Consider the following 24,659-nt stretch of genomic DNA (forward strand, 5'->3'; position numbering starts at 1 on the left):
GAATACAACTGCTCACCACCCACCGACTGTTACCCAGCCTGACCTGAGCAGTGATCTAGCCCTTCCACGCAACTGCCCCCAGTTTCTATACTGGGCATGACGTGCTGTGGTATGGAATACCTCTTTGGCCAGTTTGGGTCAGGTGTCCTGTCTCTGCTTCCTCCTGGCTTCCCCTCCTCCCTGGCAGAGCACGAGACTCAGAAAGTCCTTGGTCAGAGTAAACATTGCTAAGCAGCAACTAAAACCATTGGTGTTATCAGTGCTGTTCCCAGGCTGAAAGTCAAAACCACAGCACTGCACCAGCTACTAAGGAGGAGAAAAATGGCAGCTACTGCTGAACCCAGGACAGCCATTTAAATCACCCAATTTTTATTACAGGGTATTAGTAGTAGAATAAAATTTCATAGGCTGCCTACCCCCTTCCCTCTTGCATTGTAATATTTTGCCTCTGTTGGGGTTCTTTACCAGGTGATGGGGGTTTCTTCTTCCTCAATCTTACATTTGCTAGGAGCTGGTTTTGTGTGCTTCAAGCCATATCTTTTCAATGCTTAGGCTATTCTCCTCCTGGTCCATGGGGTTAGTTAAACAATCCAAGCATAACATTTATTTCTTTCTCTGTAAAGGGTATGATTTCTTTTTGGGTGGGTCTCACACAACTGCCTGGAGCTGAGCAAAGCATTTAGCTACACTACCTTGGATAATAAAGTACGAACACCCCCAAACCGGAGGTTTGCCAGTGTCAGCCGTTCTTGGGGCCACACTGGTTGCTGCGGTGATGCCAGCTTGGATGATGGGCAGCCCAGGGAAAGTTAGAGCACAACCATTTTAAACTTGGAGCTAAACCCAAACAACACCCAAGGCTCAGCGCTGCGAAACAGCCTTGCAATGGAGCATGAGGCCAGGTGCTGGCGGATGCCAACCCCAGATACGCTGCAGGGGGGCAGGCACGGGGCTTGTCCTCACTGGGAGCAGCAGCAGCAACCTGGGATGGCATCTCCTCTTCTACAAGCAGGGACCCTTCCCCAGAACCTTATTTCTCTGCAGAGCTACAGGGGGGTGGGGAGGGGCTGAAACGAGTGACTTAAACCAGCAAATGTTTCCTTGTGAGCCAGCAGCACCTTAATCCTCTTGCTTCGGGTTTGATTGAGCCTCACCACATCGCACAACACGAAAGGAGCTCATTGGGGTTTTTCCCACCCCTGCATTGAGAGCTTGTCCTGAGCTGACCCTGTGATTTCTCTGCCCAGCAGGTTCTCAGGCGCCTGGGAGGGTGATGCTTCTAATTTTCCAGAACATGGCAGCTCCCAGGTACCTGCTGCAGCTCAAGCACAGCACCCCCTTGGAGGATGAGGGCAGAGGGAGCTCCCCATTTATTATTAGTAATGACTAGTAATATATGCAGCTTAAATGAGCTCCAAGAAGCACCAGCAAATAGAATCACAGAGTAAGAATCATTTAGGTTGGAAAAGACCTTTAAGATCATCAAGTCCAACCGTTAACCCAGCACTGCCAAGTCCACAACTAAACCATGGTCCCTAAGCACTGCATCTACACATCTGTTAAATACCTCCAGGGATGGTGACTCCACACTGGGCAGCCTGTTCCAGCGCTTGACAACCTTTTCAGTAACAGTTTTTCTGATGTCCAGCCTAAACCTCCCCTGGTGCAACTTGAGACTGTTTCTTCTCATCCTGTTGCTTATTACTTGGAAGAACAGATCCACACACACCCACCCCAGCCCCCAGCTCCATCCTCCTGTCAGGTGGTTTTACAGAGCAATAAGGTAGCCCCTGAGCCTCCTGTCCTCCAGGGTGAGCAACCTTTGTTCCCTCAGCCACCCCTCGTAAGACTGCTGCTCCGAAAGCATCACCAGCCACCTCACCCCACATACACCCTGCAGTGCTCCCACCCCTGCCAGAGGGACCCAGGTTCCCAGCACAAACTGGGGGCAACACCAGGGACCTGCTGCTGTGCCTGGGTTCTGGGCGGCCCAAAGCACCCTGAGGTTTGGCTGATGGGGCTGCCCATGCTCCTTCTTGCTGCAGATGATGCCCAGTGCAGGTGGTGGTAAAATACAAACCCCAAGAGCTATTAACATTTTTAAAAGAAAAACAATCATGGGATGAGAAAGCCAGACTCGCTTTCTGCAGTGAGGTGCCAGGTCCAGTGCCAGGCTGGGCAGTAATGGCTCCTGCTTTCTCCCAGCACTGCACAGCTGGGGACTCACAAATCTGCACGGGGTCCTTCTTTCGTCATCAGTTACCACACACTGCCCATCCTGAAAGCCTTTTGGCCAGACCTTGTGCTTATGTGTGAGTCACAGACCAAAACCCACCTCCGTCCTGAGCCAGGCAGTGGCAGCTTTCCTGGCTGTTAGATTTATACCTCGGTGTAGGTGATATTTTGCAATGGTCCATAACTCAGAACAACACCACCTGAGTCCCTGCAGAGGAAAACAGCCCGGCTGGTTTAGCACGGCCAAGCCCTTGCCCAAACTGATAACTCCGAGGGCTGGAGCAGCTCTGCTCTGGAGCCAGGCTGAGAGAGCTGGGCTGGATCAGCCTGGAGAAGAGAAGGCTCCTGAAGGGGAGACCTGAGAGCAGCTCCAGTGCCTGAAGGGGCTGCAGGAAAGCTGGAGAGGGGCTTGGGACAAAGGCCTGGAGGGACAGGCCAAGGGGAATGGCTTTAACCTGCCCGAGGGGAGACTGAGATGAGCTCTTAGGCAGAAGCTCTTCCCTGTGAGGGTGCTGAGGCGCTGGCACAGGGTGCCCAGAGAAGCTGTGGCTGCCCCATCCCTGGCAGTGTTCAAGGCCAGCTTGGACACAGGGGCTTGGAGCAAGCTGCTCTAGTGGAAGGTGTCCCTGCCCGTGGCAGGGGTTGGAGCTGGAGGAGCTTTAAGGTCCCTTCCAATCCACAAAAGACTTGATACCTGCAGGGACCAGCCAAGGCTGGGAGGGGAGGAACAAGTGCCCACCAGGCCAGGCATTGCTGGCCCCGGGGTGCAGCACCCTGCTGCCTCCTGGTGCTAGTCCAGCTCCTTCCCGGTGGTGCCTGCCTCAGCACCATTGCAGCTCCCCATCCTCTTTTCAGTGGGAAACTTGGACAAGTTCATTCATGTGCCATGTCCTCCCTCTGAAACCCTGCATCCAGCTGCCTCTTCCTGGCTTAACCCCATCAAGGATGGGAGCCCTCACCTTACCCCAATGCCTTGACCCACCCTGCCACGCTACTGCCACAGCTTCTGTCAGCACAGGGCCATCACCTAAAGCACTCCCTGCACAGACTCAGATCACACATGAGCTTTGAAGTTTTTAATTTAAAATTAGAGGCTGATCCATGCCATGGGAAAAAAGAGGGAAAAGAATAGATGAAAAGGGAAAAAAAAAAAAAAAAAAGAGAAAAAGCAGGTTTGGCCACTGGTTGTCCACACCCCAAATAAATGATGATGCCTTTACTTTGCCCTGACCCCATGCTGCAGACAGGAGTTTCTGGGACATGGCCACAAGATGTGGTACCAGCAGTGACTAGCTAAAGAGGGGGTGGGCAGGGACAGCCAGACAATTTCCCATCCCTGGAGTACTGTCGCTAGTCCAGACAGGCAAAGAAATGCCCTGAAATACCAGGTACACCCTCCCCAGCCTCACAGGAGCTACCCAAGGGTGGGGGAGAGGTGAATGCTGGGAAGGTTTGCAGGGCACAGGGACCCCCTCTCACTCCTGGTCCCTGCAGATGGCTCTAGCCCCAGAACCAGGAAAATTCTAGAGGGGTCCCATTGGCTGGAGCCCCTCATTTCAGGCCCCTCTTCCTCTGCCTCATTCTGTCTCCTTGGACTGCTTGGCTCGTTGCTTGCGGAGCTTAACAAAGGCCTGAGCCTCTTTGTCCCCCTTCCTGGACTCCAGCAGCTGGAGAATCTCATCTCCTGCCAAAGAGGAGGGGAGCGGTGGTGGGAGATGCTCACTGCAGCCCCTCCTCATGCTGTGGGGCTGGTGAGGTCTCAGCTCGGCAGTGGCTCCACGTACCACTGGGTTTGGGGTGTGTGAGAGGGAGGCGGGTCTGGGGCACCCTTCCTGCATCAGCAGGGTCCTCATTGGTGTTGAGGCCAGGCAGGTGGCAGAGGGGGTAAAAGGCTTCACCCTCCAGGTCGTTGGCCCCCAGCATGTCGTAGTCAAACACGGTCAGGAGAAGGCAGGCACCCTCCTGCCGGCACTTCTCAGCAGGGATCAAGCTGCAGGGAGATGGGATGCAGGGACCATCACATCACAGAATTCAGCCTTCCCTCCAGAGACCAAATAGGTCTCCACAGGCTTCTCCACTGTGATGCTCCCCTCTGCTTCCCTGCACTGACCTCAACCCCTTCAGCCCCACACTATCCTGTGGGACCCAGGTGTTGAGGGTGCCCCTAGCCCAGCTCTCACCGTGGGATCCCACAGCTGAGCAGGGGGTGAAATCCCAGGACAGGACCCAGTTCCCAGAGCAGCAGTCCCATAGCCGAAGCTCAGCTGAAGCTTGGGGAGCAGAGGGGATTGGGGGAGGAGGGGGGCCGGGGATGTCAGCCCCTACATACAAGTCAAAGGCTTCATCAAAGAGGGGGTGCCGCTCATTCCTCTTGCACTGGGTGGCCCTGGCCACCACCTCGGGGAACTCATGCCGGGGCTCCAAGGTGAGTTGGACGAAGGGGTCACTGGAGCCTAGTGTGGAGAAGATGTTAGGTCCCTCCTGCTGCCACCCAGCCCAGCCCCTGGGAGGATGCAAGAACTTCCCCAACCCTGATTACCCCACAGGTGGCTGCAAGAGGAGTGACCTCTCCTGGAGACCTCCCCAAATGACAGCCACCCTGGGACACTAGCTCTTGTCACCCTGGCATAGTTTTTTGGGGCCGAGACATGGTTTGCATGATGGAAAAAATCCACCTGCCCTGGCTGCTAGCTTGTCCTGCAAACTGAAGGCAGTGGGATGTGTGTCCTGCCTGCCTCATCCCACTGGACCACCCCAGACCAGTGCAATAACCTCCTTTCTTTCTCAAACCCACCTCCTCGAATGCAAAAGCAACTCAAGAGAGAGTCCCATTAATCCAAACATTGCCAGCAACTCTCCTACCCAGGGGCAGGAGCTCCCAAGATGGTGGGTCTCCCCAGCCCACCCTACTCACCATTGGAGTCCAAAGGGATGAGGTTGACAGCATTGAGGACTTCCACATGGAGTTTCTGCTCTGAAGGGCAGTACAGTGCTTTGATGGTCACAGCCCCATACTTCTCCGAGCTGGCATCCAGCTGAGTGGGGGGTACAAGAATAAGGTGCTTAATGGAGGGGATACCCAGTGTCTGGTGGAGGGTGAGCAGGCACTTTGGGGTAGAGGGGGTGATGGGCATTCTCTGGGATGCAGTTGAGCTCTCTCCATTCTGCCACTGGGGCAAAACTAGCCTAAAAAGCCCCAGGACTGAGAGGATGGTGGGTAAATCCCACCTTTTCACAGGCAGGCTGTGCCAGGCAGCCTTGCATGTGCAAGGGTGGGATGTAGGAAGGAGCTGGGGGCACCATCCTGCCTCCTACTTGCTGCTGGATCCTGTTGCTGAAGTATTTCTGGATGAGTTTGCGGCTGGTGGCAGAGCAGAGGTCCAGGCGGGTGTCCAGCGACTGCAGGGAGGATGAGAGGTGACAGTCAAACACACAACAGGTCCACAGTGCAGGGATGTCATCACTGGAGACCACCCAAAGGAAACGCCTGGGGACCCCCTCCCCAGCTATCGCCAGCACCTTGTACCTGGAAGACTGCTGTGTGGAGCATCTCCAGCGGCAGTCCACAGCCCTCGGCATGGAAGCACAGCTCCAGGCTCTGGTGAGAAGGATGGTGTTAGTCAGCAGCCAAACAGCCAGCCCGGCCAGGGACTCCGCAGCTCCCCCGTTGGTACCTTCAGGGCACAGTGCAGCTTCTTGTAGCACTGGGCTGAGGGGACCTGCTGCCCCACGGCTGCTGACAGCACGGCCAAGGTGTGATGCCAGAGGAGAGTGAGGAGGCTGCAGGGGCAAGGAAGGAAGACTGTGAGGGATCCCAGGGGATGAGTTGGGGAGGTTAGTCCTCAGCTGAGGGGCTTTGCAAAGCCCGGGAGAGAACGGGCTTATCCCCCAGGGCTGAGCAGCCAGCCCAGAGCGGGAGGTTCCCAAGACCTGCATCCCCAGTGCCCTGATCACCTTTTAAAGTTCTCCTGGACCAGATGCTCATTGAGATACTGCAGCTCTGACTCCAGAAACTTCATGAGGGGGATGATGGCCTGCAGCGAGATGAGAGAAGCATTGGGGAGGGCATGGAGGGGCATATCCAGCAGATCACAGTGGGGAGAGGGGCAGAGCACTGCTGGCTGGAGCCAGAAGGGAAGGGGAGGGTCCAGGGCTCCCTCCCGCAGTGAAGACATGGGCAGGCTGTGCCCTGTCTGGTCCTGCTGGACATCAAATGTCAGCATTTGGATGTTTGGGCCACATTGGTGGTGTGACTTGTGCCCCAGGTGTGGGGCAGGGAGAGCTGGGGAAGGGTAACAGGGGTCTCTACCAAGTAGGCAAAAGTTATTCATGGCTGCCCAAAAGAGATGGTCTGGGAGGAACTGGGCCAGGTACTTACATCCTCAGGCTCCCTGGTGTCATTAGAAGATGAGAGCTCCTGGATGTGTCTGGCAATGCCCTTTTCCAGCTGCCAGGGAGAAATGCACAGAGGCTCTTGGGCTTTACTCTCTGCAAGAGCCTCTCCATGCACAGGCCCATTCTTATCTCCATCCCAGGAGCATTATGGGCTCCAGGCCCCCTTGGGTAAAATCTCCCCACTTTTGGGCCAGGCAAGGGCCAAGGGGAGCCAGTGGCAGGTGGTTACCTTGGTGGCCAGGGTTTGCACCACCTCCTGGACCTCGTGATCCAGGCAGGAGATGGTGCTGTCGAGCTGGTTGTGCAGCGTATGCTGGATCTGCTGCCGGTCGATGACGGCTCCCGTGCGCTGCTCCAGCTGCACCCAGTCCAGCTGCGATGGCAGCTTCAGGATCAGCAGCCGCAGCTGCTTGATGTTGTTCACCACGATGCAGAGCTGCGGAAAACGGATCTGCTTCAGGGTGTCCCACACCCCTTGGTGCATCCCCCCATGCCCAGTCCTATCTCCATCACTATTCCCATTCCCCATTCTCATCCTGCTACCCCTGCTCGCATCATTTCCCTCCTGATTTTCCAGGATTGTGGCTATATCAGGGGCCAACCAATCTCTGTGAAACCCAAACGTGGGATGCTGGCTGGATGCTCAGCAGCTCATCTCTTTTTTTTTTTTTTGCCCAGAAACCATGGCCAAATCCTGTCTCTCCCTACACAGGACCCTGACCCAATACCAACCCTGTTGGCCTCTTCACCCTCATTCTGCTTGTGCTGCGACAGAGCCTCAGCCCTCCCCTTGATGAGCCGGCAGTACATCAGGGCAATTCTACACATGTCCTGTGGGATAGAGAAGAAGCCAACAAGACTGAGCTGGGCAGCATGGGGTCAGGGGACCCCACCACGTTAACATGGGACACCGGCCCCATTCTTAGAGACAGTTCTCCAAGAGCAGAAGATACTCTGCTGATGTCCGTGAGCATGGTATTTGCTGGCAGGGCCTGGTGTACAAACCTCCACAAGCTTCACCATGATCATGAAGGCTTCCTCAGGGTCTGGCCAGTTGATCTGCTGCCAGGTCTTCACAATCTGGGCATAGCAGGTGGACAGGTCAACAGTGGAAGTGCTGTGCTTGTTGTGCTCCCCAAAGGGTGTCAGCTGAGGGAGCAGAGAAAATAAATGCAACTTGGCTTGTATTGAAAGAAGCCATCCGACATAAGGAGAGCTGCTCCTTTACTTTGGGGCCCATCATCCCTTCCCATATATCCCAATGCCATCACTTTGGAGAGTGGAGGAGATGAGGACAGAAGAAGTAGCCTGAGCTCCCTGTACTGAGTCCTCCACTGTACTCCACCCAGCATTGTTGGAACACACTGAAGAGTGGGGCAAGGAGCCCACTGCCCCATGGCTGCCTTCCCTCCCCTCTTCCGAAAGGTCAGAAGAGAAGCATGGGTGCTCACAGCATGGCCCAAATGCATGATCATCAGCTTGCTCAGGCTGCCAGAGAGTGACAGGGGAAGGGGCATGGGTGGGATCAACTGCTCCATGACACCCCATCCTTTGTTATTTGTTTGTGAGAGGAACCAGCCTGCTCCTGGGCTTCAAGAGGCACCTATGTGGTGGTCTCAATGCCATAAGCCAGGTGCCACAGAAAGGTATGGAGAGAGCTGAAGTGTCCCCAGAGGATGCAGGGAGATGCTCTCCTCCTCCCTGGGTTACCTGGTCCATTTGGACAGCTCTCTGTGCCCTCTCCAGAGCAATGGTGTAGGCCTTCTGCAGCCACTGGGGAACACCTTCCTTGAACCACTGGTGGAAATTGTTCAGAGCCAGAGGTCCATCCCTGTGGATGAAGGCAGCAGCTTCTCCAACTGCACAGCAGTAGCACAGACCATCAGCCCTCCTTGCTCTTGCATACAAGAAACTGACCTGCGGTGGAGGCAGCACGTAGCAACATGCTAAGGAGAAACCTCCACTTGTCTGGAAGTTGAGGTCTCCATCAGGCCCACTCACAGAAGGGCCTGAAATCCTTCTGGTGATGCTCATATCAACACCAGACACCAACAGCCCTGTCTGCCTTGTGTGTAATTACTGATGTAGGTGAATTGGAAGGATTTAGAGTTCCTCTCAGTAAACTGCTCATTCCCTCTCCCTGGGTTGGATACCTCTCTGGGAGGAAGTCCTTCATCCGATAAAGCTCCTGGAGGTTCATATAGAGCTGGAAAAGGCTCTCGGCTGTGGGTTTGGACATACTGCTGTTGACCTCGCGTAGCTGCTCCTGGACATGCTCCGCAACCTGGTAGTGAGCAATGGAATGGAGACAGTTGTTAGTGAGGGTCCAGCCAGGAAGGCTTGGTCTGGCTGAGGCTCTGCAGAGCCATGGGTGAGGATCAGCTCAGGGAACTCCTCTTCCTTTTGGGTGGCATTTCCGGAGATTCATTAGGTCAAGTAAGCAGATGGTAGTCTTGGGCTCACAGGGCTCACAGGGAAAGATGGAGAGTTTCCCCGGCTTGCTCCCTTTCCAGGCTTGCAACAACCATTTGCTATGTGAAGGGTGGCCATAAACCTCTGCCTTGCTTTCAACATTAGTCCTACAAGTGCAGAGCAGCCCAGCCTTGCTCACCAGCCTCTCCAGCTCCAGGTAGGCGATGGAGAAGAGATTCAACTTCAAGGTGCTGCAAGAGAGAAACAGGGAATCAGGAGCCTCCTGGCTCCAGCCGAGCAAACCCTCCTAGGCCATGCCCATTCCATAATGGCAAGGACAGTACAGGTCTAAGAAGCAAAGTTGGGACCACAGATACTATCTGTGGAGCCCAAGAACCAAGGAATGAGGCATCAAAGTGTCCTGTTGCTCTTCACCCCAGGGATGGGGGGGATCAAGCTCCAAAACCTACCTGATGAAAAATCTATTCCAGATTTTCTGGCACTGTTGGAGATCTCCTAACACCTCCAGGAGGAGTCTGGACAAGGCTTTGCCGTTCTCCTCCATGCTCTGCAAAGGAAAGAACAGCTTCTTTTCAATGCTCAGTTATTTTGAGATGACCTGAGCTCTGTTCTAATCTGTTTTATTTGTATGTTTTTTTTTCGTGAGGTAGCAATCTATCCTTAGATCCACTAAGCACCAGTTGTTGATAACATTCAATGTCATCATGTGTTTGCATGGCTGCTCTGGGGACCACCTCTTCTGAGCATTGCAACAAGGCCTTAACCCCCAAGGCACCCTGGCAGCTGCAGATAGCATGGCTCATGGTATTTTTAAGCTGGAAACCCAAATGCCTTGATGAATCAGAAAACTGGAGAAGCCTCGTCTCAGTTTTCTCTTCCCACTGCCTTGGGACTCCCACCCCCTACCCAGCAAACTGTTCCTTATGTCAGGGAGGCAGAGATGAGAACTGACCTTCACCATGGGCTTGAGATGCTGCTTCTTCATATGGAACCACTCTGTTGTGCCTGACTGGCAAGAAAGGAATCATGGTGTGATGACAGGGAAGCAGGAGGAGCAAAGCCAGCTCTGCCACCCCCTTCACTCCCTCTGTCCCCTGGTGTGGCAGGACCCAGCCCCATGTGGTTGTAACCCCAGGCTGGGACCATCAAGTTGAAGAGGGGCAGGTATTTCCCTCCTTCATGGTGGTCCATGTGGCTTTGCATGGGCAGTGTGCAGGGTCCCACTTGCCCAGGACTGGGAGGGTGAGACCCTGGTCCCACTACCTTCAGCGCTGTGAAGACCATGTGGGGAAGTTTGGGGCTGGGCGTGCACAGCTCATGGAAAGCTTTCATTTTGCACATCTGGACCAGGACTCTGCAAAGCAAGAACCTGAAGTGAAACCCAGCACCAGTCCCTCAGAAACCACGAACTCTCTCCCCAAGAACCCTACCCAAGTGGATCTTCCCCTCCCAGCACCAACCACCACAGAGAGCCCAGAATGAGGGACAAGACAGAACAAGTGCCACAGCAGCCTAGAAGGGGGCAGAAAGGGTTCATGTAGGTTTTTGCTGAAGCTTACAGGCTTGTCCATCATGGGGGCTAAGCCATAGGACCCCATGCACAGCTGGCACTGGTGCTCAACTCACCGGAGCAGGGACTGGAGTCTCTCTGTGGACCTTGGGACAGAAAGCGGGAAAATGATGCGGTACCTCCGAATGAGGGAGACCCCATAAGTCAGCAAGGACTGGAAGGACTCGGCCACCTCTGCTTTCTGGGGAGAAGGAAGGAAACATGTGCTGTCCACCTTAGTGGCAGACAAGAGATGCTGGCAGGACCATGACACTGTGATGGAGGGAGCTGGTGTCTCCTGTTCCTTTCTAGCATGCTCTAGGGGTGGGAAACCCCAATGCCTCCAGTAACTTCTCTGAATTGAGCTTTGTACTTAAACCTCGTTGCTATGCCTGAAAAATTCAGAGTCTCAGCAGCTGCTGGCATGCTCTGGGAAAACTCATGGGCTGGGTAAAGTAAGAATTGGGTCATATTTAGGTCTTGTAGAGGGTTGTGATTGACTTGATAGCAGTGATGGAGGAGGGGGGATGTCAGTGCAAAGAGTAAAGGCTTATGCATGGACAGGGGAGACAAACTTCTGGGGCAAAGGGGCTCCCTGAGCCTGGGTTGTCCTGGTTCCTGAGGCTGGTTCTCCTCAGAAATGCCCTGCAGACACCCCAGAACTCCTGTAGCCCACAAGGTCCTGCCCTTTCTGGAGCACAGGGATGGAAATGGCCATGGGAGCTGGGAGGAGAGGCATGGGGTTGGGTGCATGGGGCACATTCCCCTGATCTCTGCCCCCTGCATGGTGCCAGAGCCCCCTTCACCTGCTCTGGCCTCAGGCGCTCCTGTACCCACTGGTACTCAATGCTGGTGATCTGATGGAGCAGGCAGTTGCTGTTGAACTCCAGGCTCTGGTAGAGCTTGCTGTATGCCAGCCACCTCCTAGGGGGAAAGGAGAGGCTGGGCTGAGCCCCCAGGGCTGGTGGACACTCAGGGGCTAGCGTGAGGCTCCCCCCACCCTGGCTACAGCTGGATTGCATGCGTGGTACCCAGTTCCCCTGGTCCTGTTCAGGGCAGGGGGCACCACCAGAGCTCATTGGAGGTTCCAGCTGCAGTCACACAATGCCCAGGGGAGCTGTCAGAGTCCTTGACCCTCATGCTGCATCGTGGCTCCCTGGGCATGGGGTACTCACACTATGACCTGGTGGAAGTCAGAGAGATCCTTCTGCGTGGCATGCAGGTACAGCACGGTGCTGGCATGCCTGCTCAGCTCTCCACCCCAGTCAATGCTGCCGGCCTGCAAGGATGCAAAGGGAGGGTGGTGAGTCCTGGAGCAAGCTGGACTGAGCAAGGAGGGGAGCAGGCACCAAGGCAGGGTGTGTTTGCAGGCCCACAGGTGGAATGGGTGCCCTGTAAGAATGCTAAGCACAGGCAGGCATCATCATGACCCTCCTTCCCATCACACTGCAGCAAGGTGTTAAGTGTGATGGGCTCCAAAAGAAACTCTCACCGCAGCCCAGCTGCCAGAGGGATTCTCCCACTCAATACCTGGTGCTGAAGGATCTCATAGGACACCAGCTGCTGCAGGAGGCGGCGATGGACAGTGTAGCTTGGCTGTGTTCGACTGCTCGTGGTGGCCCTCTGAAAAGACACAAGGCATAGAAGCAATAACCGTAACGGCCTGAAGATGCAGAGATGCAGTCAGAGAGTGGGACACAGGAACCCAAAAAGCATGGGGCCAGATTGCCCCACCTGAAGCTGAGCCAAGTGGTGCAGTTGCACGAGGACCAAGGCACCCTTGCTGGCATGCAGCTCAGGGGAAGCTCAAGATGTTTTACAGCACATGGAAACACTGGTGTTGGCACCTCTGGTTGTGGAGCAGGGATCTGCGACCCCAAGATAGAGTCCAAGGGACAGGCAGCTACCCCATCCTGCCAAGGCATGGATAGGGACCCCCTCCCCATCCCCTCCTACCTTCTTGTGTGTAAGCAGGAACTGCAGGTGACACTGTCCCCGGTTTGGGTACGTCTCCGTTCGTGGCTCCAGCTGGTACCATCGGTCATTCCAGCAGTGCAGATCCTGCTTGAACAGAGACAAAGGTGAAGCCCCAGGCAGCCTTCCCAGGGGAAGGATTCCAATCCAGGATGAGGTCCCACTGCATTAATAGAATAGAAAGATGGTGTATAAGATAACACTAATATTGGATTAAAACTAAACGATATGTCATCACTGAGCTTGAGTAATTGATGGCCAGGGCACCTGCCTCCAAACTGAGGGACCTGGCATCAGTTTGTGGCTCTAAGCTAGGATCCCGAGTATGCTCAGTGTAGCCACAGGGCTTGGATCCTGCCCAGATCTGGGAGGTTTAAAGAGGCACATGGGGAGTCACTTGGAGCAGAGGATGCATGGCAGCGCTCACCTTCAGGTGAAGGACCACATTCCCCAGGAAATCATCCTGCCCTTTGTCTTTGCGAGCATCTTTAAAGATCCTGAAAGCCATGAACAAGGATGTGTGTGACTGTGAAAAGTCACTGGTTAAGGTGAGGAAGGGTGACAGCCCTGCCACCCTCCAGCCCTCTTTCCAAAAACAATTTTTAAGCATTTTCCAAACCCTTTTCCTTCATCAGCCATTAGGACCATTAGCACCAACCGTTTGAGGCCATGGAGGTCTGTCAGCTCCCCCAGCTTGTGCCGCACTGACTCCACCATGTCCGAGTCCCTGTGAGCAGGGAAACCCAACATGGGAAAGGAGGAAATTCAAGCAATTGCAAAACCCTTCAGGGCCCTCCAAAGATGGTGGAAGAAAGAAGGTGCTTGGAGGGGGAAATGTGTTGGAATTAAGACCATCTCCCAAAACCAGGTGTCTAGCCAAAATGTGCAAACATGTGACTTCTTCCCATAAATAAAATCAGGGGTCAGGATCAGCCCTGCCTGGGCAAAGCCAGCCTGGATACACTTTGCTCATGCTGGTCGCATCCTGAGCTGTGCACTACTCCAGCAGCCAGTGACAGGGAAAGGGTTTCCCAGCTGGTTTCTGGGGGTTTTAAAAGGAGCAGGTTGAAGAACCATCCCAGGGACCCTCCCAGGAGGCAGAACCCTGCTCAGGGTTGGGGGTCAGGGTTGCTGGCCTGAGGGTGGTTGCTGCTCACCACATGTCCAGGTGGAAGCTGGCTGTCTCCATGTCTTCAAACTCCCTGCAAGGCACCAGTGGGATGCTGTTACTCAAGCAGCATCCAAGGAACTGGCAGCAAGCAGACAGGACAACTGGGAATTACAGGCAGGCTGGGGGAGACCCTGAAACCACCCTGCACAGCCTGGGAAAGTCATGGGAGAGCCCTGAGAGACTGCTTTTGCTTTTCACCTCCCTGGATCTGCTGCATAGGTCAGATCAGAAGCCTGGCAAGCCCCAGTGGACATTGCCCTAGGAGTTCCTGGTTGGGGTGAGTAGTGAAACCTCCCCCCCTTCATCTCCCCAGTGAGCAAAGCCAAGGGGTGGCAGATTACAGGATAAATGTCTCATCCCACACCGGGCTGAGGGTCTGGCTTATAACTTGTGTGCGATGGATCTGGTCTTCAGGGATGAGGTCTTTGACCACAGCCTTCATCCGCTTCTTGTGGTCAGGGTTGGCAAGTTCCTGGCTCTTGGTCTTGATGCCCAGCAGGCAGTAAGGGTCACTGAACCCTGCGAGGATGGAGGCATGCAAGTCCCCGTCTGGAGCAGTGCCTGCCCCTTTTCCAATGGGACACCCATTCATTTCCACTTACCACTGACATCTTTACCCAAAATCCCCTTGGCTTCCTTCACGGTTGCTTTCAGGCAGAAAATTGGGCTCTGGAAGAGTAAGAAAAAAAAATAAAATAATGTGGGAGTCAACAGCGCTGTGAGGAAGCAGAGGCTCATGCATGCGCACGCCAGCAGCTGCTGTTCAGACCAGCAAACAGCTCCCAAGTGACTCCCCCAGCACAGCCCAGGGCAACCCATACCCCAATGCCCAAGCACAGGGGCCAAAAGACGCTGCAGCCCCCCAGCACCATCCCACTGCAGGAACTTCCCCCCCCCAGGTCACAGCACACTGGGGAGGCACTGTCTTGCTGCATACCTCCAGTTCCTTGACCTGCTGCATGATGACACTGTGCTCCTCTTCATCCATGCCAAAAGCCTATGTAGATACCAGGTAATGGATGCTGCCCTGTTTACGGTAGCTGTAGAGCAGCCAAGGGCTTCCGTTTGCTCCCTGGGAGGCAGCGGCAGCTCCAGGTGAGAAGAGAGCAGCAAAGAGCCCAGCAGAAGGGCTGCTCTTTGCCAATTGAAAGCTCTTCAGGGAAAGTCTTCTTCCCACCATTCTGAGTCCAAGACAAATATTTCTCCCTAAGCCTAATATTGCTCAGCCACAAGCTTTCCCAGCCCTCCAGCTAGATGCTGCTGCTATGTCTTTCAAGATGCTTCTTAAAAAATTCCTCTGAGTGTCCCCCACCATCCTCTTCCACTGGGAGGATGGACATGTCCTGTGGAGAAGGACTTGAGGGTGCTGCTCGATGAGAAAATGAACGTGAGCTGGCTGCAGTGTGCGCTCGCAGCCCAGAAAGCCAACCGTATCCTGGGCTGCATCAAAAGAAGCATGACCAGCAGGTGGAAGGAGGTGATCCTGCCCCTCTGCTCTGTTCTTGTGAGACCTCACTTGGAGCATTGTGTGCAGTTTTGGTGTCCTCAACATGAAAAGGACATGGAACTGTTGGAACAAGTCCAGAGGAGGCCACTGGAGCACCTCCTGTATGAAGACAGGCTGAGAAAGCTGGGGCTGTTCAGCCTGGAGAAGAGAAGCTGCGTGGAGACCTCAGAGCAGCTTCCAGTGTCTGAAGGGGCCTTACAAAGATGCTGGGGCGGGACTCTTCATTAGGGACTGTAGTGATTGGACAAGGGGTAGTAAGTTAAAACTTGAACAGGGGAAGTTTAGTTTGGATATGAGGCAGCTCTTTACTGTAAGGGTGGTGAGGCACTGGAATGGGTTGCCCAGGGAGGTTGTGAATGCTCCATCCCTGGCAGTGTTCAAGGCCAGGTTAGACAGAGCGTTGGGTGGCATGGTTTAGTGTGAAGTGTCCCTGCCCATTGGAACTTGATGATCTTAAGGTCCTTTCCAACCCTAACTATTCTATGATTCTATGTCAGGGACAGGTTTTGGGGACCCCGTCAGGGAGGTGGGGAATTACCTTTTGAACGTAGGCATAGAGCTCCTGGGAATCCATGACATGGTGGTGCTCAGGCTTGCCCAAGCGGTGCCGGATGGTGTAGAGGACCTCCTCATAGAGCAGGGTCAGCTGCAAGGGGGGTGCCAACACCTTGCCTGGGGCCAGGCCAGCAGGGACTTTCTCCATTCACCCCTCAAGATTAACGGGGTGTCCCCCCTGCCAGCTCCCACTGGGCCCTGCCACCTCCCTCCTGGCATCCAGCCCTGCCTGACCACCAAGTGGAGTCCATGGGGAGCATCTTCAGGAGCTGAGCCATGTCCCCAAGCTTCTGCAGCACTACCACCCCCTCCAGTGCCACCCAGGGAGACCACGGTGGGCCCATATTCATATTTGTACCTCTCTCTTTGAGAGCCGGTGGGACAGATCCATCTAGAGAAAGAAGAGAAACAGAGAGGTTTCTTGTCAGGTCTCACAGTAGAGGGTGGTTTTAGAAGGAAATAGCAGCTGGGCACGGCAGCCAGAATGGGGCATCACCTGCAGCCCATTGGGTTGGGATGCCCCAAAGGATGCTGTGACACCCTGCAGGAACCCTGTGGTTGAGGAATCACTTCCTTCATCACCACCTGTCAGGGCAGCATGGGGACTTTACTCCCAAGCCCTGTTAATTAAGGAGGGGGCAGCAAAGATGGCAACTTGAGGGGACCAATAGGAGGCTTTAAAAGCCAGCTTCCCACCTCTTGCCCCACAGAGCTGCTCACTGGCCTGGCCAGGCCCATCAGGACCAGGCTGGAGAGAAAACGAGCCAAGGGAGAAGGCAAGTGGACAAAGCATGGTGAGGAGCTACAGGCTGGGCAAGACAGCTATAGGCAAAGCAACTTCAAAAAGCCATTGGGATTTATGACGAGTTCGCTTGCCTAAAAAATGGGTGCTGCTGCAACAGTGCACTGGTACTTATTGTTGAGCTGAAGGTCCATTCCCTACTTGAAGCATGACCAGCAATAGCATTTGCTTTCCAAAAGGCAGTTAAATTGCACAACATTGCGGCTCCAGCGGCATGCAACCCCGGGGCTGAGCAGAGGTCCTGCTGCCCACACAGCCCCTGTTGTCCCCCACCTCAAATGTCACCTCCTACTCATCTTGGCTCCACATGGATCCATCCAGGAGATCAAACCACTTCTTCCAAAAATACCCTATTCTCTGGCAAACCCCAACTCTCAGCCCATCCTCACCCCCTGCTGCCTCCCCAATGCAGAGGCTGAGCCCATCCTGCTTCTCTAACCACAATCTGGATTCAGCCACCAGCTGGCAGAGCACCTGGCTGGGTGATGGTAACTTTGCCACTGCCATGAGCCAGGTGACACAGCCAAAGAGAAGGGAATTGGTGCCTCTGTGCTACCCTTTATGGCTCCCAGTGCTGGGGCCACTGGGAGCGCAAGGGTGCAATGCCAAAGAATGTAATGGAAATTTCTGAAATGAGTTTGGCCCTTTCTGTGCCGAGGAACACATGCCAAGCACATCCCCAGCTGTGCTTGGGTGATGGGTGGATAAGCCCTACCTGTGGGTCAGCCCAGGCCCCAAAATGACCTTAGAATCCCCCACAATCCTGAGCTGGAGCGGTTACATTTGCTTATGGCAAATCTAAAGCTGGCATAATCCCCCAGCCATCTGGACTAAATTCAACTCTCCTACCCCCAGCGAGTTTAACCCTTGAGTTACTTCTCTCCCACCTGCTCCAGGACCCCTTCTACCTCTGGTTGGTGCCAAGGGCTGCAACAGTTCCTGTGAAAGGGGGAACCTATTGTACCCCTGAGGGCCCTTCCTGCACCCAGCACCATCCTGCCTACACTGGGGCACAGTGGACTTGGCTCCATCCCAAATCCTTCTGCATCCCTGTGGGCAATGCTGCCCCACAAGCAGGGTTGCTGGGGCAAGAGGAAAAAAGGAATTTATTATTTCTCTGCTGCTGGTCCTTGCCCAGCAGAGGAGTAGCCCAAGAAGTCAGGGGGAGGAATCACTGTTGATTTTGGGGATAGCTCCATGTTGCTCCTTTCTGCCAGTGGGGACAGCCGCTGTGGATTCTGCTTTGTGCTTGCCCATATGTGCATGGGTCTGGTTAAGATAAAGCTGAGCTGGGCCACCAGGATGTATTTACTGCTGCTAATCCCCGTGACAAAGGCCCAGCTCAAATCCAGGAGTGTTGCTTAAATCTAGGTCTGGATACAGCCACCAACATCCCCCCTGCCCGCTGCTGTGTCAGTGCCACCAGTGCAGGAGGCCAGCTCAGCTGCAGAGACAGTGACACTTAGAATCATAGAATGGTTTGGGTTGGAAGGGACCTTAAAGCTCCTCCAGCTCTAACCCCTGCCACGGGCAGGGACACCTTCCACTGGAGCACCTTGCTCCAAGCCCCTGTGTCCAACCTGGCCCAGAGCACTGCCAGGGATGGGGCAGCCACAGCTTCTCTGGGCACCCTGTGCCAGCGCCTCAGCACCCTCACAGGGAAGAGCTTCTGCCTAAGAGCTCATCTCAGTCTCCCCTCTGGCAGGTTAAAGCCATTCCCCTTGGCCTGTCCCTACAGGCCCTTGTCCCAAGCCCCTCTCCAGGTTTCCTGAAGCCCCTTTAGGCACTGGAGCTGCTTTAAGTTCTCCCCTTAAGGAGCCTTCTCTTCTCCACACTGAACAAGCCCAGCTCTCTCATCTTATCCCTTAGAAGGAGCAAGTCCCTGGTGGGGGGAATACACAGCCAAGACAGATCACCACGTGGGCATGGTCCCAGCAGTGTTGTGCAGGGCTGTGGGTCCCATCTCCGTAGGGGCAGACACGGGGATGCTGTCTGTCTGGCCGCTGCAGAGGCAGTCGGTCGGGTTGGGTGAGAGCGGGACTTCAGGGCATCTGCTGGCAGCAGGGAGCCAGAGGGGCTGGGAGGGGCTGGGAAGCTGTAGCCCAGCTAAGCGGGGATGGGATGCTAAGTGCTGACACAGAACCGCAGCCAACCCCCAGCACAGCCCTTGGTTGTACATTTGCATGACTATGGTGCCCCCACCTCCCCACCCCCACTCCTTGCTCGCCCTTGAAAAACATCCCTGCTGGGACACGGGCTAGGCCCCTCTTCTCTTGTTCTCCTTTTACAGCCTCAGCACCCAGCTCTGCACCCTGGTGTCCCCCAGCCATAGCAGCCACAATCCCCTCCTTGGAGCAGTCACACCCCGAACACACTCCCCAGCACCCCGGGTCAAAAGCACCTACCTCGGGGTTCTCTTCCCCAGGGAGGGTCCCCACGGGGGTCTCACCAGCCGCATCCATCTCGTGGAAGGCTCGCTGCTGAGAGCGGCTGCAGCTCTGCAGCCCCTGCTGCTTCTCCCCCCTCTCTCACATGCTCAGAGGAAACCACAGACTTTATCTCACATGGCCATTTTAGCAAGCGGAAACATGCAAAGGCCTCCTTCAAGAAGACGCAGAAAACCCAACCCTGTTTCCCACCACTCCATCTTGCACCAGTGGCCCTCAGCAATGGGGACACCATGGCACAGGCAGTATGAGAACAAAGAAAGGTGCTAGCCCTTGCTGTTATTTATGAGCAAGGAATCAGGAGCACGTTGCCAGCCACAGTTCTGAGAAGACAAAGCCCAGCAGTGAAAGAGTGTAGGGGGACCATGGGTGGGGTCAGCATGAAGCATCTGTGCTCCAATGTGTATTTGGGATCCGTCATGCCTTGTGAACACAGATGGGCACCCTGCAGAAAGCAGAAGTCATCTTCAGCTCCAAGAGATGGAGGGGATTTGAAATCCAGTGCAAAATCTGCAGGGTGGAAAACCCCTGCGGCACCTGGGTGCACTGGGCAGGGCTGGGCTGAGGACAGATGCCAGTGACAGCACTGGGGAAGGGCACAGGGTCTTTTTCCTGAACGGGCTGTCCAGGCAGAGTTGGTTATTGAGGAAAAAAAAAGCAGCAGGAAATGGAGTTAAAAACTTGTGCTTCACTGTCAGCTTTCATTTCTGTAAATACATTATCTGATTGCAAATCAGAGCAGTTGCCTATCACAGACTTGCAGCAGCACCCTCCCCTTGCTAATTCCTATCAAAACGCCTGTGCTGGTGGTACATGGGGGGAAGGCGTGAGTGGGCATCAGGAAGAGCAGCAGGCCAAGGGAAAAGCTGTTTTGCTCCTGGATGTCCAAAGTACTTACACACACAGAACTAAGAGCAGGCCAGAACTCAGAAGGGCTGTTGAGCTGCACAAGCATTTACTGCTCAGTAGACGGACCCACAGCTCAGGGAAGGACATCAGCTTGTACTTGAGACTTGCATGTCACTGCTGCTGGACTGCTGCCACTGTCCTCAGAAGCATATGGCTGCTGAGAAGCCACAGGCTCTGTGAAGCAGGGCTATGAGCATGGGTGATGCTGCACTCTCATAGATTCCTGTTTCATAGGATCGTAGAATCACAGACTGGTCTGGGTTGGAAACTAGTTCCAACCCCCTGCCATGGGCAGGGATTCCTTCCCTTAGGCTAGGTTTCTCCAAGCCCTATCCAACCAGCAGTATTCCTGAGGAATTCAGATTAAATTTCTATTAGATATTACGTTAGATATTATTGGATAGGATTTAAATGAGCTCTTAGGCAGAAGCTCTTCCCTGTGAGGGTGCTGAGGCGCTGGCACAGGGTGCCCAGAGAAGCTGTGGCTGCCCCATCCCTGGCAGTGTTCAAGGCCAGGTTGGACACAGGGGCTTGGAGCAAGCTGCTCTAGTGGAAGGGGTCCCTGCCTGTGACAGGGGGTTGGGACTGGATGAATTCTAATGTCCTTTCCAACCCAAACCATTCCATCATTCTATGAATTGGGCTTCAGCATCACTTCCTCTGCACTCCACAGTTTGGTGGTAGAGGCCCAAAGAAGGTTCCTGTCCCTATGCTAGCAGACACACTCAGACTTCCTTGCTCAGCCCTGTCAGCCTCAGCCTTGATTTTAGCCCGCCTAGCATTTGCTTCACCTTGGGCAAAGAGATTAAAAACATCTCCTCTCTTGTTGATGGAGTGAGACACAGTGGAGGAGCTGGTTTCGGTTCTGGATCTCTCTGCCTTGACACACACCTTGGAGCACACTCGTGCTCCACTGCGAAATGCTGTCACTGGGAAGTAGAGGAGTAAAGTGCACAATGGCATTTGAAAATGATTGTTGTCATCTTTGCTTTTAGCTTTGATTGCAAAAGCAAAATCTGGCCTAGCAAAGAGCAGCCAGAGAGTTAAAGGCAGGACATGGACGCAGCATCCCCAAGCCGGTTCTTGCCCACAAAAAATACCAGGGGTCAAAGGAATATCTCTTATTTCACCCAGTACAGAGAGAACAACTGGTAAGAGTTTAGTTAATCTTCAAATTCACCTCCCTTCTCCTTGTAGTGCCATAGAAATAAAATTCACTGCAATCATAAATATTGCTAAGCATCAGGCAATTGTTCTCCAGCTTGGAGACGCTGCTGTGCTGGGATTTTGCAGGTTTTAGGGAGGAAAAGTTCAGCTTCTGTGCAGAAGTTCCCCAGCCCATCACTGTGTTGGGGCTGGTTTGTAATGCCATTGGGAAATGCTTAGGCACAGCCTGGCAGGGTGGGCAGCACCCGCCACCCATCAGAGGCCAGCACGATCCCTACAGAAGGTCTCTGTGCAGGGCTTGTATGGTCTTGAGCCTCTGCGTGTGTCAAGGGAGTTATTTGGTGATCAGGCTTCAAAAGGAGCAAATATCCTTTTTCTTCCCTGGGTTTTACCAGCGACCAACTGCTCTGCAAAATACCTGCAACAATAGTCACTGAGCTCCCATATCTCATCATATTTAAACCTTGAATTACTCCTTGTCCAAGAAACAATAGGAAAAACCTAAAAGTAGCCCCAGAACTAGCACAGATTTCTGATTAGTAGCAACAATCCCTATGAACATCATGCCCCAAACCTGCAGACAACTAGCAAAACATCCCCAGACGCCCCAAGACAGGAGCTGCAAAGGGACTTTGTTTTTCAAAAGGAGTGGATGGTGTCGTCCCCACAACGTCAGTCTGCCTCCCAAAGTAACTAGCTGGGAGCATGTACCATATATATGCACTGAGCCCTTCCATTCCTTTTAAAAACAGCTCATCCTAAAGGAAAACCCCTTTTCCTTACAGGCTGTAGGGGTTACAGTCTGCCCCTGCTACAAATAGTTGGCTGTTCACTCGTGCACAGGGTTATAGGTGCTGCTGAATAAAAAAACCTAGATATCCAAAAGAACAAGCATTATTGCCCTCCTTATAGGGTATAATCTTCCCTTTAAAGGAAAACTGGGTATGAAAAGACCCTCTGCAAGTATTATTAGCCATTTGTCTCCCTATCTCTTGGCTTGATAATCCTGGAGCCTCAGTCTGCCCTCACTCTTATCTCAATCTCTTGGATGGGAATAGGCAAATAGTCAAAAAATTGATTTCAACATGTCCCTCCCTCACTTCTTCTTTTACACATGGGATCCAATGACTCTGCAACCAGGCTGCACCTTCCAAGGTTTGGCAAGGTGCATGGCAGAAGCACAAGGCAGAGGAGAGGAAAGTGGTTTCAAAATGAGAACAGGGAGGATCCTGCTCCCCCTCCTCAGGGCTGCCCAGTGCTGTGTGCTCTGGGAGCAGCAATTTCACATCCAGGGAGGTAAAAATGGCCAGTCATTTCCCCTCCTTGTCTACTGTGGGATCTTCCATTTTTTTCTACCCTAATCCCTCATCTTTCCTTCCAGAAGCTCTCCTGAGTGCTTTGAGGGCACCTCACAAAACACGACGGTGTCTGAAAAGAAGTAGGGGAACAAATAGCACCCCCCATCCCACTCACATCATCTTTGAAGGACATCAAGGCAAACCCCATTCTTCTACAAAGAGTGAAGAGGACTTCCAGCCACCCACAGGGGCAGGGCCCTTGTGAAAGCTGAATTTTCCCTGGGAGCCCCAGGCAGGAGCACAGGTTTGGCAGGAGGTCTGCCAGCTCCATGGCATGAGCATGTGAGGATGACTCTGGCCACACTGCCTCCACAGCAGTCATCACCCTGGAGGCTTCCCTGGACAGCCCCATCCCCTCCAGAAGACATGCTGCTGTGATGCCAAGCTGTGCCCTTTAGAAGGTCACAGACTTCAGGTACAGGCCTGGATGGCATTCATTTGGCTTGCAACATCACGTCACAGCTTTAAAATGTTTTCTCCATCACTGCCACATGCTATGTGTACACAGCAAACATTTCTTTCACCTCCGTTTTCCAGTGAGATGAATGCCACTGGGTTTATCATCCTTTACCACAGCTAATCTCACTGCAGGGACAAGAAAGGGGGAGACAGACATTTCAAGACTATTTCATCTGCTGGTTTGGGGCACTGAGTTCAGAGCAGCAGGACCTACAGAATGTGCGTGAGCTGAGGAAGGGCCAGGGTAGATGTTCGGGAAGGTGGAAGAACTTGCAGCAGACACCCAGGTATCGCACGTGAACCGTGGTGCCTGTTAAGCAGTTTTGTGACTATCCTAGAACGCATACACCAAATTACTGACCAGTTTAAGCACCAAAATGGTCTCCTCATGGCTTTTGCACCACCACCTCTCCCACACTCATGTCAAAGCCCCATGAGGAGTGCATCAAGCAGGGTAACCCCCTGCACCACCCCAAGATCCCATTCACACATATCAAAGCATGGAATACCACTGCAGCCAGTCTGTGCCATGGGGAGAGTGACTGAGTCCCAGCCATTATGAAGCAAAGTGCATGGAGGAGAAGGAGAGACTGGACTTGAGCAAGGGAAAAGAAAGGTTTAGAAAGATGGGATTTGCTGAATCAAGCTTGCAAATGGAGTCCAAGCTGATACCTTTGGCTCCAGTATCCGGACACTGTAGGAAATATGTAGGAAATGGCTGGGAGGATGCAGCAGAGATGGATCCTGGCCCTTTTGCACCTGAGACGTGAGATCCAGCAGCCTCCACTGGGCAGGTACAAGTCCCCACTCCTGCTCGTGGTTCCTTGCAGTTGTGTAGGTCTCCTCACACCCTGCTGTGGCCTCTCCCAGCAGCACAGTGATGGCCCTTGAGCAAGGAGAGTGCTGAAATACCAGTTTCCAGCTAAGCCTCATGATGGCAGCTCTTTGAGCTGACTCACGTGGGAGAGCAGACGAGTGACTAATACCCTGCACAGCTGTAAAGGAAACCCTTGCCTAAAATGAAGATCTATGCCCTGCATGTACTGGCATTTCATAACAACCCACAAAACCCCCACATTTGTCACTTGAACTTACTTCTATAGCTTTAAACCTGAAACCACCTTTCGATCACAGTCTGCCTCAGCAAAACCTATCTTCTGATACCAACCTGGAAGCTGTTTAAGGCTGGAAATACCTGTGATATGATCACATTAGCCATCCGCATGGTGAGGGCTGGCCCCGCTCATGGCTGCTTCTGGGAACAGCTAGATCCAAACTTGTCCTCACACCTCCTGCTACCTCCAGCAGCACTTGCAAAGACAGACAGCACTGCAAGCCACAGCTCATCAATTCCTATGTCCAGCATGTGGCAGAGATGCAATTTTACTGTCTATGGCTCAGAGTGGTGGAAAGACCATGTGGTCTCTCAAGGAAGACACAGGACAGGAGGGTGCTGGCCAGGCAGGCTTAACCATGGTCCCCATGTGCACTCAAGCACATTCCTTCCAGCAATCAGAATCCCAGGCTGGTTTAGGTTGGAAGGGACCATAAAGGTCATCCAGCTCCAACCCCTGCCACAGGCAGGGACCCCTTCCACTAGAGCAGCTTGCTCCAAGCCCCTGTGTCCAACCTGCCCTTGAACACTGCCAGGGATGGGGCAGCCACAGCTTCTCTGGGCACCCTGTGCCAGCGCCTCAG

At 53.8% G+C, this 24,659-nt stretch overlaps 1 protein-coding gene across 3 annotated transcripts; it reads right to left on the minus strand.

Moving 5' to 3' along the window:
- Window positions 1-3,523: 3,523 nt before the first annotated feature.
- On the minus strand, window positions 3,524-23,927 carry UNC13D (unc-13 homolog D). 3 transcript variants are annotated; one of them, XM_057398185.1, is made up of 32 exons: window positions 23,634-23,927; window positions 16,178-16,210; window positions 15,803-15,910; window positions 14,695-14,754; window positions 14,360-14,426; window positions 14,099-14,276; window positions 13,744-13,788; window positions 13,245-13,313; window positions 13,014-13,083; window positions 12,569-12,673; window positions 12,143-12,235; window positions 11,788-11,891; window positions 11,419-11,536; window positions 10,690-10,814; window positions 10,327-10,417; window positions 10,016-10,072; window positions 9,513-9,610; window positions 9,242-9,293; window positions 8,784-8,914; window positions 8,341-8,461; window positions 7,636-7,779; window positions 7,363-7,461; window positions 6,860-7,066; window positions 6,614-6,682; window positions 6,190-6,269; window positions 5,910-6,015; window positions 5,762-5,833; window positions 5,551-5,634; window positions 5,150-5,270; window positions 4,565-4,688; window positions 4,020-4,225; window positions 3,524-3,919 (listed from the first exon to the last, which is right to left on the minus strand). In XM_057398185.1, exons 1-32 carry the CDS (start codon window positions 23,892-23,894, stop codon window positions 3,813-3,815), a joined length of 3,405 nt encoding a protein of 1,134 aa, XP_057254168.1. In that variant the 5' UTR covers window positions 23,895-23,927; the 3' UTR covers window positions 3,524-3,812. The 3 variants fall into 3 exon arrangements, with proteins under 3 accessions (XP_057254168.1, XP_057254169.1, XP_057254170.1); XM_057398186.1 differs by lacking the exon at window positions 23,634-23,927 and adding an exon at window positions 19,027-19,239; XM_057398187.1 differs by lacking the exon at window positions 23,634-23,927 and adding an exon at window positions 19,027-19,238 and having other exon boundaries at window positions 3,524-3,916.
- Window positions 23,928-24,659: the final 732 nt, after the last annotated feature.

This window comes from Pezoporus wallicus, unplaced genomic scaffold (assembly GCF_028554395.1).
Source record: "Pezoporus wallicus isolate ANWC-B61680 ecotype Strahan unplaced genomic scaffold, APGP_CSIRO_Pwel_v1 contig_7956, whole genome shotgun sequence".
Taxonomy (NCBI): domain Eukaryota; kingdom Metazoa; phylum Chordata; class Aves; order Psittaciformes; family Psittacidae; genus Pezoporus; species Pezoporus wallicus.